The following is a 13,845-nucleotide window of genomic DNA, read 5'->3' on the forward strand; positions in this document are numbered from 1 at the left end:
ACATACGTCATCGCGGGCATTTTCGCAAAGGATTACTGGGAACGGCAGCGTGGAGAGAGGCGGGAAGGCTGCGCGGGATGTCTGAAGGTAAGAATAACACCATTTTTTATCTTTTTTATTATTTTTTTACCTTTTATCTTTTACTACTGATGCTGCATAGGCAGCCTCAGTAGTAAAAAGTTGGTCACACTTGTCAAACACTATGTTTGACGAGTGTGACCAACCTGTCAATCAGTTCTCCAAGCGATGCTACAGATCGCTTGGAAAACTCTAGCATTCTGCAAGCTAATTACGCTTGCAAAATGCTAGATTTTCCGCGGGAAAATCGCGGGAATTTAAAATGCGATTTTCCCGCGGAATGGAATTCCGGAACTCTCACGGTAATTTCCGCGAGAGTTCCGCTACGTGTGAACTTAGCCTTACAGCGCGGTCATCTGCCGAGGTTCTCCTATACTCACGACTAGAGTGCGCCACCTGAGTTGTAATCAGGGTTACCGGTTAGGCGTCCACTCAGATTTTTCACCCCCCCCAGCTGAACCCCTAGCAACGCCTCTGGTTGCATGTGATATACAGTAGATTTTTATTAAATCTTTGTCCGCAATACATTAAATGATCATTGAAAGTTTGCAATTTGGAAATTACAACTTGACACTTATTTGTCAGCCCTGGAACTTATTTTGGGATTCACTCCTTGTTTGTGTAGAGGGCTCTGCGATACCCCTCTTGTTGAGGATTCCGATGACACAGATTATGTTATGGCATTTGGTTAGGCATCTGCATTTCTGATAATACTGCACCTTATATCCAAAGTATGAACATACCTTGCAATCATTATTATTAAAACCTACCCTTATTTACATGTTGCAAAACTCCATCCACAAACCTTTATTATATGATCATCAGAAATAAAGTAGCAGAGCTGAAATAGACAATAACTAAAAGCATTTTCCTTTTTATGGTATAAATTCCTTTCCTGAAGACTCTTACTTTACTGGAAAGTGGTGGCGATGATGGTGATTTCAGGTCTTGAGTACAGCTGCTCACTATAAAATAACAGGTGCACTCTAAAAGTAAATTACAGGGGACATTGTACTCCGCAGCATCTCCGCCAGTAACCTCTTAGCTTGTAGAATCATATTAAGCTTGTGCAGCCGTGCTCTCAGCCATTATTGCTGCAGTAAAAGCTATGTCCTCATTATTACTGTGACCGATAACAGTGGAGACCAGGAGAGACCTTTATTACTAATATCGCCAAACCTAAAGTTTATAAAAGAGGTCATGTACACAAGTGTATAATGGAGATCTGTGTGAGTCCTGGGCAGTAATTGCTCCAAACATGCAGGTAACTTTGCGCCACAGTCCATACACCACCATTGCATTTTCCATATAATGAATTGAACAACTGTAAAACAAAATCCAAATGGGGTGAAATGGGAAAAAAATGCAATTTCAACATTGGTTTTTCTTTTTATGGGTTCAATATGCGTTACAAATGACCTGGCAACGAGATTCTCTAGGTCAGTACAATTACAAGCGATAGTGAACTTATTAACTACCGGTAGTTTAAAAAAAATAGAATTTTGTGAAAAAGAACAATATTTGCGTTGCCATTTTCTGGGAGCCATAACCATTGGGGGAGCCTGTGCTGCCATCTGAAAACCCAAGAGGTAATGAGGCCACTTATACTTCCAAAGCAGCAAATCGTTTGTCACAGACACATAAAGGACTGCTTTATTGGACTGCAAAGCGCCTATATACAGTTCTTTCTGTTTTTGTCCGTTCCCGCTGTGTGATGGCTTCTTTTTTTGCGTGGCTATATTTAGTTTTTCTTGGTACCATTTTGGCATGCATACTACATTTTAATCACCAATAATTGCAGCCCAGCAGTTTAATCTTCCTATACTTATTGACTGGTGGTTTATTGAGCTACATCCAGATCCTGGTGTCTTGTGATTTAAGACCGTAGCTTCCTAATTCTGGCGAATAAATTACCGGCCTTTGGTTTCTAAGCTTAAGCCATAGTGTCCAGTGTCCTAAGGCCTCCATACGCAGACTAAATTTAGGCAAACTCACCAATTCCAGCTACACTGCCCGACTTGCGGGAGATAAGGATCAGGCATACTACATCTAAAAACCCAATCATTTTGTCTTCAGGGGAGACAAGTCTGACAAGTCCCCTTTGCCAAATGAAGCCAAACATTCATATTTATGGATGAGTTGAGAGAGTTAGATAAATGCTGTAAGCATGAGGTTTAAGACGAGACAACACATGTATTGTCGCTTTATGACTAGAGGAAAAAAAACTTTTCATTGTGGGAAAGATCCTTTATTACCATTTAATTTTACATCAAACATTGAATTCAAATTTCGTATCAAAGGAAACCCTATTTTGTGAATTACCGGTGGAATCCGTAGTACCTTATCCGACAACTTGGAATTCTTTCTGTGAAGGTCATCTCCTCTTTGTATTCTCTTTCCATGATTTCTAAACATTTATTATACTTTTTTTTGTCATAATTTGTAACCACTTACATAGAACTGAGCTTGATAATTAAAAAATTAACATATATTGCGCACACAACCCAAAAAGAATTCATATTTCATCACATCCACTATAGCCCTATACGGAGGCCACGGTTATATGAAGTCCATCTCCTGCTGGGAAACTGTCACCAGAGATATGTGCAAGGTAACATATTGTGAATATTGACCACTTTCCTGCTAGAAAGCCTGCATGATACTGAGATCAACTTTATCAATTTGGCTCTAGCAGCAAAGAGGATGACCTATCCAAGGTAGAGAGTTTGGGTGATTAACATCCACACTTGAGCTTGTGCCCATCATTTGCGAGTTGGGTTGACTTCCTAAAGGTGACATGACACTTCCTATGTTTGAAAGAATAGGCAGTATGTCAACAAAAGGCTATAGGGGTGTGTAACCCCTGTCCGCTGGCTCATGTCGCAACGCACTGTGTGTAAAAGGAAGCTCCATCTCCACCCATCTCTCTTCCTGATGACGCCTTCTTAGACACATATCTATAACTGTGGCTTCCCAAGTGAGCCCTTAGGCAATTTTAGTAGACATCCTGGGTGCCTGTCTAATAAAGTTGAAGCCCTCCTATTTTTCAGTAAGAGAGAGCTGCAGAATTCTTTCAAGCTCTTCCTCTTCCTGCTGCTTCAGCTTCTCCTCTTCCTCCAGCTCCTTAGCCGAAAGTTCCATGGCTATTCGCAACTGTTCCTGATAAGTGCTGAATGTGTTGCTGGAGACAGTATGTGGGGGGCTGCATCGCTGTGTGTGCTGTGGGGTTCTGCAAAAAAATTCAGAAGCAAAAATTTAAAAAAAACAAACAAACTGGGCAGAAAATCAAAATTTTGTTATGTTGTGTGCATACAATGCTGGGCAGATCATTGGGACATTGGGATCTTAAAAAAGAGAAAATATAATTTTAGGGTGTTCTAGAAGCTTTGAGCCTTAAAGGGTATCTGTCAGCTGGATTTCACTCCCCAAACTATTTATATTCACATGTATATTTTTCAAAGACAAGTCCAGCAGCAATACCTTTACATGACCAGTCCGTTCCTTCGTTACTGAGAAATTATCATTTGAGTTGATATGCAAATGAAGCTGTAGCTCAGGCCTGTTTCACACTCCAGTTTTTTTACATCAGTCAAAATCCGCCAGAGTGTAAAAAAACGGATCCGTTTCCGTTTTGCCACGAACGGATGTCACAGGATCCGTTTTTGGTGCCAAGGTGATGAAACTTAAAGTGACATGACTGTGGAAAAGGAGAGAGATTTCCGCCACCAGAACGGAATTTGGGGTTAAATTTCTGGCAAGGAAATTATTCCGGGCATGCTCAGTGTCAAAAAGCGGATCCGTTGCCAGATTCTGTCAATAAACGGTTGGCAACGGATCCGCCGCCCATAGGCGACTATTATAACGAATGGCGGATAGTGGCGGATCCATTGCTATCCGCTATTTTGACGCAGACAAAAAATGTTTCATTTTCTGTCCAATGAAGTCAGCGGACGCCAAAATTATGGCGGATCCGTCAAAAAACGGATCCAACAGATGACCCGCCGTCAAAATCCGCCGCTAAAGCAAGTCAATGGGAAAAAAACGGATCCGCCAAAAAAAATGGCGGATCCTTTTTTTTGCAAAATGGCGGATTTTGACTGATGGCAACAAACGGAAATGTGAAACAGGCCTCAGAAGCCTCTGTCACTCCAGCTGTATTAGACTACCTTGCGCGGCCGCCGACTCCTCCAGTTTGACTGACAGCCTTCTATGATGTGACTTAAAGCAAAAGGAGCCATCAAACAGGAGGAGGTGTGATGCAGGGTTGGGAACAGAGCTGGAGTGACAGAGGCTTCAGATCTACAAACAGATCTACAACTTCATTTTGCATATCAATTCAAATGCTGATTTCTCAGTAATGGGGCAACACGCTGGTCATGTAAAGGTATTATTGAACTTATCTTTGAAAGAGCTACATGCGCATATAAATAGTGGGGTGTGAAATCCTGCTGACAGATTTCCTTTTAAGGATTATTCAAATCTTCTTAACTTTTTAAAATTGCAATGAGTTTTTAAAAACAAATAATTTTTCAATTTACTTGTTATTAAAATTTCTCTCTATTCTCAAGAATGGAGTTATGTTGCATTTTCTGGTTTATTGTTTTTTTTGCCTAGAAAATCGTTCACCCATGCAGTCATGCAGCGGTGGCTGAACATGCGCTGTGCTTACGAACTCTTCCTGTTGAACTTGTAATATTGCACTGGCAGGGATCAATGGAACACCTGCATAGCTTCAAATCCCAGCCAATTTCAGACTTACTACTTTAGGACGCTGCAAGTCCAAACTGGCAACCAATCAGGAATGCTCCTTCCCCAGCTTCTTGCATAACAGTCTCCTGTGAAGCTCTGCCACAGACAGGGTTTCAAAGCAGTTCCATAATGACAGTCACAGGGGTCATCAGATGACCCCCGTCTGTCATGACAACTGATCGGTGGACCTGCAAACAGGTCACAGGCACAAGTAATGACGCGTGGGCACATCGGCGCGAGTAGAGTTGAGCGACTTTGGTCGGATCGGGTTTCATGAATCAAAATTTGTTTCAGATGAAACTGGTCCGACTAGGGCAAAAAAAGTCGACGTTTCATCCGAAACCCGACCCCAATGCAAGTCAATGGGGAATAAAAGTCGGCATTGAGTGGATGAATCAGAGATTGACAGCATCATCTAACAAGATAACCCCTTCCCGACCAATGATGCCACATAGGCGTCATGAAAACTGGTGCCAATCTGACCAGTGACGCCTATGTGGCGTCATGACTTTAAAGCCCCCCTGCGGGTCGGGTGACCGGGGTCACTGAAAGGTCACCTGACTCGCAGATACAGGGGGCTTTGTTCTTCACCACAGGGGGTGTGGCTTCGCCCTCACGTGGCTACGATCACTCTGATTGGCTGTTAAAAGTGAAACAGCCAATCAGAGCGATAGTAATATTTCATCAATGAAAATTGATGAAATATTACAATCCAGCCATGGCCGATGCTGAAATAGCATCGGCCATGGCTGGAGACACTAAGTTAACCCCCCGCCGACTGACGGCGTCGATCGGGCGCCGCCACCAACTGACGGCGCCGATCGGCCGCCGCTGTCACAATCTTCCCCCCTTCCCTCCGCTCCCCCCCACCTTCCGATCCCCCCCACCTTCCGATCCTCCTCACGATACTCACTAACCCCCCCTGGCCGTCCCGGTGTCCCACCGTCTGGCCGTCCCGGTCCATGGGCGCCGTCATCTTGGAAAATGGCAGGCGCATGAGCAGTGCGCCCGCCGGCATTTCCCGGTGGCAGATTCATTTTTTTTAATTTTGATCACTGTGATAAACTCTCACAGTGATCAAAGTAAAAATAAGTAAATCACCGCCCCCTTATCACCCCCCATAGGGACAAATAATAAAATATTTTTATTTTTCAATTAGGGTTAGAAATAGGGTTAGGGTTAGGGCAAGGGCTAGGGTTAGGGGTGGGGTTGGGATTAGGGTTAGGTTTGTGATTAGGGTTGGGATTAGGGTTAGGGGTGTGTTGGGGTTAGGGTTGGATATAGAATTGAGGGTTTTCCACTGTTTAGGCACATCAGGGGGACTCCAAACACGACATGGTGCCACCATTTATTCCAGCCAATTTTGCATTCAAAAAGTCGAACAGTGCTGCCTCCATTCCGAGCCCCGACGTGTGCCCAAACAGTGGTTTACCCCCACATATGGGGTATCAGTGTACTCAGGAAAAATTGCACAAGAACTTTGGGGGTCTAATTTCTCCTGTTACCCTTGGGAAAATTAAAAATTGGAGGCTAAAAAAATTTTTGTGGAGAAAAAATTCATTTTTTGGGGGAAAAAAAATATTTTTTTATTTTCACGGCTCTGCGTTATAAACTTCTGTGAAGCACTTGGGGGTTCAACGTGCTCACCACGCATCTAGATTAGTTCCTTGGGGGGTCTAGTTTCCAAAATGGTGTCATTTGTGGGGGAGCTCCAATGTTTAGGCGCACAGGGGCTCTCCAAACGTGACATGGCAACCGCTAAATATTCCAGCCTATTTTCCATTCAAAAAGTCAAATGGCGCTCCATCCCTTCTGAGCCCTGCCGTGCGCACAAACAGTGGTTTATGACCACAAATGAGGTATCGATGTACTCAGGAGAAATTGCCCAACAAATTTTATGATCCATTTTATCCTGTTACCCATGTGAAAATGAAAAAATTGATGCTAAAAGAAAATTTTTGTTGGAAAAATTAAAACGTCCATTTTTTCCTTCCATGTTCCTGTGAAGCACCTGAAGGGTTAATAATCTTCTTGAATGTAGTTTTGAGTAGCTTGAGGGGTGCAGTTTTTAGAATGATGTCACTTTTGGGTATTTTCTGCCATATAGACCCCTCAAAGTGACTTCAAGTGTGAGGTGGTCCCTAAAAAAAATGGTTTTGTAAATTTTGTTGTAAAAATGAGAAATCGCTGATCAACTTTTAACCCTTATAACTCCCTAACAAAAAAAAATGTTGTTTCCAAAATTGTGCTGATGTAAAGTAGACATGTGGGAAATGTTATTTAGTAACTATTTTGTGTCACATACATCTCTGGTTTAACAGAATAAAAATTCAAAATTTGAAAATTGCAAAATTTTCAAAATTTTCGCCAAATTTCCATTTTTTTCTCAAACGCAAAAATTATCGACCTAAATTTACCACGAACATGAAGCCCAATATTTCACGAAAAAACAGTCTCAGAATTGCTAAGATGCGTTGAAGCGTTATTACCTCATAAAGGGACACTGGTCAGAATTGCAAAAAATGGCCAGGTCATTAAGGTCAAAATAGGCTTGGTCATGAAGGGGTTAAAGATTGCGGGTGGAGCTCAGCTCCACCAGCGATTGTTAGCGGCAGGTCCTGTCTGTAATACACAGCCATCGCCTGCCAGGTATGGGGCCGGCTCGCTGCGTGAGCCAGCTCCACTCACCCCCATCTGACTTTCACTGTATATATACAGCGCATGTTGGGAAAAGGGTTAAAGGGTATGGGCAGCACGGTGGCTCAGTGGATAGCACTGCAGCACTGGAGTCCTGGGTTCGAATCCCACCAAGGACAACATCTGCAAGGAGATTGTATGTTCTCCCCGTGTTTGCGTGGGTTTCCTCTGGGTTCTCCGGTTTCCTTCCACACTCCAAAGACATACTGATAGGGAATTTAGATTGTGAGCCCCATCGGGGAAAGTGATGACAATGTGTACAAACTGTAAAGCGCTGCGGAATATGTTAGTGCTATATAAAAATAAAGATTATTAAAGAGAACCTGTCGAAACAATTTTGTAACATAAAGTAAAGACGTGGCTGTAATGGTGTTGTGATACTGAAACTTTTGGTGAAAAAATCTGCTTTTTTGTTCTTCTTTAATCTGCATTGAATCTTTCTGCTAATTAGATTATGGTGCATGGGGCCAGACTGTGGGTTAAAGGGGCAAGATGAAAGCCCTTTCTTAGGGCTCATACTCACTTGCAAGAAACTTGCACGATTATCATGTGAGTCTCTCGCATGAAGAGCTGGCACTGCCACTGGGATTGGAGCGTGCGGCTGCATAGAAATACATGTAGACGCACGCTCTGGTTTTCATACGAGAGACTTGCACGAGAATCGTGCGAGTCTCTCGCAAGTGAGTATGAGCCCTTACAAAGAAAAACATCCATGCCCGGCTATGTTTTGCCATAATATACTTCAAGTCTGTCAAAAGCATGTGGGAAAACGTGTTATGGTCTGTTGAGACCAATGTTGAACTTTGTGGCCCTAATTCCAAAATGGTATGTTTGCTGCAAAGACACACCATACCCACAGTAAAGCATGGTGTAGGCAGCATTACGCTTTGAGGCTGTTTTTTAGCAGCTGGAACATGGGGCTTTAATCAAAGTGCAACAAGAAGAATTATGAAGATTTCCAAATATCAGTCAATTGTGCATCAAGACCTTCAGAATTCTGCTAAAATGCTAAAGATGAAGAGGAATTTCCACCTTTACCACAATGACCAAAGCCATACCTTCAAATCAGTATGAGACCTGAAGAGGGTACTGTACACAGAAGATGCAACTGCAATGTGACAGATTTGGAGAGAACTACTACTGCTGCCATAAGTTTAAGGGTGTCCATATTTATGCAACCAGATTATTTTAGTTCTTTATTCTTCTTTTTCCACCCGAAAAGATTTCAGATTGTGTACACAATTGTGCAGATTACAGGTGACATTAAAGGTGGAAAAAGTTCTGAAATTCTTCTTGATATAATTTTTTTCACGACAAAAACCTGGAATTTTAACAGGGGTGTGAAGACATTTCATACCCTGTGTATATGGAGCAATATAAATGACACTAAACTGATACTAAGAATCAAAGCAAATGCAAAAAGTGTCACTGTATATAGGATCGGTATCCCCCAGCAAGAAGTAAAAGTAGTTAGAGGATTAAGTAATAACCAATATCCAGCAAGCAACTACAGCACCTAAAATCAAGAACTCTCCTCACCAGACATGTTTTGCAGATTATCTTTGTGAACACACAGTCGGATAAGGAGGGCTCTCAATTTAAAATATCTATTTGCTGGTAATTCTTGGTTCTTACATACCTTATTCTTTTTTTAGATACCACGTTACTACGCTGTTGGGATATACAGGTCCTATATGTAGTGACACTTTTGAAACTTTTTGCACTTTCTTTGATACTTTGTATATGTTTTGTGTCAACTCCATTGCTCTGAATACCTATGGTAATAGTTGACTAAGTTGGATTACTGCTCTTAATCTTTTTTTTTTTTTTTTTTTTTTTTAATTTAGGGCTCATACTCTCTCGTGCAAGTCTCTCGCATGAAAACCTGGCACAGTCGTCGACCGGAGCGTGCGGCTACATGTGCTTCTATGTAGCCAAAAGAAGATTTGTAGGTCCAGCTGCGTTAAAAACAGTTTGACTTGCTTTATTCGTTTTCAATAAAAAACAGACTGTCAGATGACAAACTATCTCTCCAGGAGTGCTGCCAATACACATGGGACCGGCTTTACGCGTTTCGATCTGTGCGATCTTTGTCAAAAGCCATGTCAGTACCTCTCCACAAGCTTCTATATAGAAAGAACAAACCAATAGTATTACACTATAAAATCACGTGAACAGCACATATGTGAAGTATAGAGGAAAGAACAAAGAAAGAATTTAAAAAAACTGTTGCTCATACACTTTATACCATGTTACATATAACCATCAATTTAACGGTAATGAAGCACCAAATCATTCCGTTTATTGAGACCATGTGGAGATCTCGTATTTAAACGATATATCCAATACGCCTCTCTAGTGAGGAGTCGTCTTCTAGCATCGCCTCCTCGAAACGGAGTATTAACAATTTCAATGCCATGAGCCTGAAAACAATTAGTGCTCCTGGCATGATGAACAATGAAATGTTGCGAGGCCGCGGAGACATTTCTTTCAGCAATATTCGTACTGGTGATATCATATAAATGTTCCCTAATGCGAACCTTCAGTTTTCTAGACGTGCATCCAACATATGACAGTTTACAAATCTTACAGCGTATCCTATAAACTACATTTGTAGAGTTTCAATTAATGTAGCTTTGGATTTTAAATTTGCTCTGATCACTGCCCTCAAAAAAATCCTTGATCACTAGCGCATGTGCGCAAGTCTTGCAATTGTTAAAGCCGCATCTATAAAAACCCACACAATTTAACCAATTTTGCAAAGTTTTTTTCTTATTTAGAAAAAACATGCTAGGTGGTAATTTATTTCCCAGAGTTGGCGCTCGTCTGGAAACCACATTTACACCTGTATGAAGCACCTTGCTCAATTTTTCGTCTTCATATAGTATCGGTAGATACTTATTTATAATTCCCTTTGTGTGAATTGTGGGCTATACTGAAAGCATACATAAGGTTTACTATTCCAATCTTTATTTCGATTTTTTCTAATATTGGGCATAATTAACTCTGCACGATTTACTTCTATGTAGCCGTTACGCTCCGGTTCGAGTGCCGGAGGCAGTGCCAGGTTTTCATGCGAGAGTATGAGCCCTTACTCAGGATCTCCCTATATTTTTTCTGTGTGTAGAATTCTTACTCTTTGAATTTTTGTGTCTTTTCCCCTCATTGTATTGAAGTAATATATTCTTTTTTTTCATGCTGGATCTTTCCTAAATGCATACTTGTTGTCAGTTGCCTATTATCTATGGCATTAGAAATAATATATTCTTTAAATGGAATGTGTCATCAGAAATTGACCTTTTGGTTAAATCAGATTTTCGTATTAAATGTAAATTCTAAAAAAAAAATGTTGACAATGTTTTTTATCCATATTACGATCTGTATTAAAAATAAAATTTTCACACTGGCCACTTGGGCTTTTTTGGATTCTAACTTCCTGTTCTGTCTGTCAGAAAATATACATTATCAGCAAAAGACTTACTCAGAAGGAGTGCAAGAAAGGTCGGTTGTGACATCGCTTATTGTGATTGGTGGATCCTGTGTCATTAGCTGTGTATAGAGGTGTTACCTGTCATTGTGATCCTGCCTCTGATGATAATGAGACTGCTGAAAACTCTTCTTGAAAGGACTGGAAGTACGAGTCAAAATAATACAAGTGACCAGTGTGAAAAATTGCAAGATTTATTTATATTTTTTAATATATCGTAGATAGTAAAATAAAAAAATATTGCCAAAAATGTTTAAAAAAAAAATACATGTCACTCAAAAACATAATGTAAACAATATATAATTTTCTAATGATAGTTTCCCTTAAATGGTGAAATAATTGTCACTTACTACACTTGGCAAGGTAATGTGAAAGCACACAAAGCCTGTATGCACTGACAACTGTGAGGTAGGGCACATTTGGAAAGGGGGTTGCCTTTGCTGGGAAACCCTTTCAAATCCAATAACAATTGGTCACAGCTTTTGGTTCATGTCACAGGAAGACGCATAGACACGTAAAACATATCAGGTGCTCTCTATAGACGGGTATGGAGAAGGGAGGGTGGAGAAGTCAGACTTAGAGACAGAGTACACAAAGAGAAGTTACTGTATCCAGTGACTACAGAGGAGAGAGCTGCTGAAAAAGCAGGATACAAGTTATATAATGGCTGAAAACTGTGTTATTCCTCATCTACACACACACAGGACAACTTAATAGAGATGAGCAGATCGCTTTACCCTTCCCGGGTTCTGAGAATTGAGTAAGGGTGATCAATGAGGCAACAAGCTGCTACGAGAGGTGGTGAGTTCTCCTTCAATGGAAGTCTTCAAAAGGAGGCTGGACAGACATCTGTCCGAGATGGTTTAGTGCAGGGTTCCCCAACTCCAGTCCTCAAGGCCCACCAACAGGTCATGTTTTCAGGATTTCCTTTGTATTGCACAGGTGAAGCAATTATCACCTGAGCAATACTAAGGAAATCCTGAAAACATGATCTGTTGGTGGGCCTTGAGGACTGGCATTGGGGAACTCTGGTTTAGTGAATCCTGCATTGAGCAGGGAGTTGGACATGAGGACCCTTGAGGTCCCTTCCAACTCTAACATTCTATGAAACCTTCTATGAAATCCTTCCTCAGTCTAGGTCAGTGCTCTTTGGCTGTGGAGAGTAGCTGTGTGAATTTCCTTAATCTCCAAGATCTGAGGCTCAGCTTATAATTATTATTAGCCAGACTGGTGAGACGTCTGCTGTCTGCTGGACAGATGGCCACACCAGGCCGGCGAATCAAACGCCATTTTGGGAAACCCGGAAGCTCAGGAAATTCATGCTCAACCTGTCCAAAGCCAGAGAGTACTGACCTGGACCAAAGACTGATGTTGCATGAAGAGATCCGCTCATCTCCACAGGTTATTGTAAAAAGTCACCTTAAATGATAGGTGCACTCTAATGGCAGGTCTGTTCAAATGTAAATCCACTCTACAAACCTTTCTCCTTTCCGACCTTCATTTGACGTTGGATGTGTTCCCGGTTTGCTATTTGTTAGAGCTTCCCAGATTGTTACCTTTAAATTAAATGAAAGTAAATTATTAGATTGTTGGCCTTCATATGTATCTCATTAATAGTAAGTTTGGCATTGACAATTTCTGATGTAGAGTGTCAATCATCTGAACAGCCACGGAGTTCAATAATAAAAGATAGGCTTGCTGTAACCATCACTATGGAGAGTTTGGGGGTTTACTAGCAAAATATTTCTTTGTACCATGTTAGTTTGGTATCCTCCACTTTGATACAGAAAAAAAATATATTTATTTTTGGGATTTACTAGAGATATTATTGAGCTCAATGAAAAACATAAATCTAGTGGTGGCTAGACACATGGTAAGGTATTAAGACTAGAGACAGGTTAGGACCGTCCCGATGGGTACACCTTATTGTGGTGGGATGGCTTTTATATGTTTTTGATCAAAATAGCCTTAACTAAGTATCCTATGTTATTTACATGTACGATTACTATCTACTGATTTACTTGTGGTAGGGTATATGCTCATTTTTGTATTTCTGATTTTTTTGGGGGCGGGGGTTTTCTTTATAAAATACCAGCTTTTAGTCCAGCTCAGTTTTTTGGTTTTGCTGTCATCTCTTGTATTTTGTAGAAACAGGTGGCGTGGCTCCCCTTTCTGAGCTAGGCATTTACCTATATAGCTTCCCATGGATGGGTATCTCAGTCTGGTCCTGTTCTCCTTGGCCCTTATTCACAATGACGTTGTTTGATACAACGTCACTGTAAGGTTTTAATACCAGACACAAGTTAGGACCGTACCAATGGTTCCACTTTAACGTTGGTGAGATGGATTTTATTTCTTTTTGATCAAAATAGTGTTAACTAAGCACCCTGTTTCTTTACATGTACTATTACCGTTTATGGATCTACTTGCTGCAGGGAATATGCTCATCCCTGTATTTTTGTTTTTTTATCTTATGTATTGAATAATAAAAGTTAGGCTGGCTGTAGCCATCGTTATGGAAAGTTTAGGGGTTTACTGGAAAAATATATCTTTGTGCCATGTTAGTTTGGTATCTTCCATTTTGATACAGGAAAAAATATATCTTTTTTGTTGTTGACTAGAAATATTGAATGGAAAAGATATTCCATATTTTTCAGATTATAAGATGCACCGGACCATAAGACCCACCTAGGTTTTAGAGGAGGAAATTAGTTAAAAAGAATTGAAGCAAAAAAAATGTGGTCAATTCTGTACTTAATATCCCCTATCCTGGTATATACAGTCCCCTCATCCCCATCCTGATACACATGGCCCCTTCATTCTTATCCTGGTAT

General features: G+C 40.9%; 1 protein-coding gene across 6 annotated transcripts in view; it reads right to left on the reverse strand.

Moving 5' to 3' along the window:
- Positions 1-2,304: 2,304 nt before the first annotated feature.
- The window catches only part of ANKRD13B (ankyrin repeat domain 13B), a 281,995-nt gene continuing 270,454 nt past the window's right edge, over positions 2,305-13,845 (reverse strand). For 5 of the 6 annotated variants that reach the window (XM_073565456.1, XM_073565446.1, XM_073565444.1 and 2 more), the window contains exons 14-15: positions 12,491-12,567; positions 2,305-3,307 (exon numbers count right to left, since the gene is read on the reverse strand). In XM_073565456.1, the coding sequence (XP_073421557.1) occupies positions 3,118-3,307; positions 12,491-12,567 (267 nt within the window). In that variant the 3' untranslated portion in view covers positions 2,305-3,117. Of the gene's footprint in view, positions 3,308-9,483; positions 9,651-12,490; positions 12,568-13,845 lie in introns of those variants that run through there. The other variant, XM_073565452.1, reaches the window with a different exon arrangement.

Source organism: Dendrobates tinctorius, unplaced genomic scaffold (genome assembly GCF_039654945.1).
Source record: "Dendrobates tinctorius isolate UK_male_01 unplaced genomic scaffold, ASM3965494v1 ptg000016l, whole genome shotgun sequence".
In the NCBI taxonomy this organism is placed as follows: Eukaryota; Metazoa; Chordata; class Amphibia; order Anura; family Dendrobatidae; genus Dendrobates; species Dendrobates tinctorius.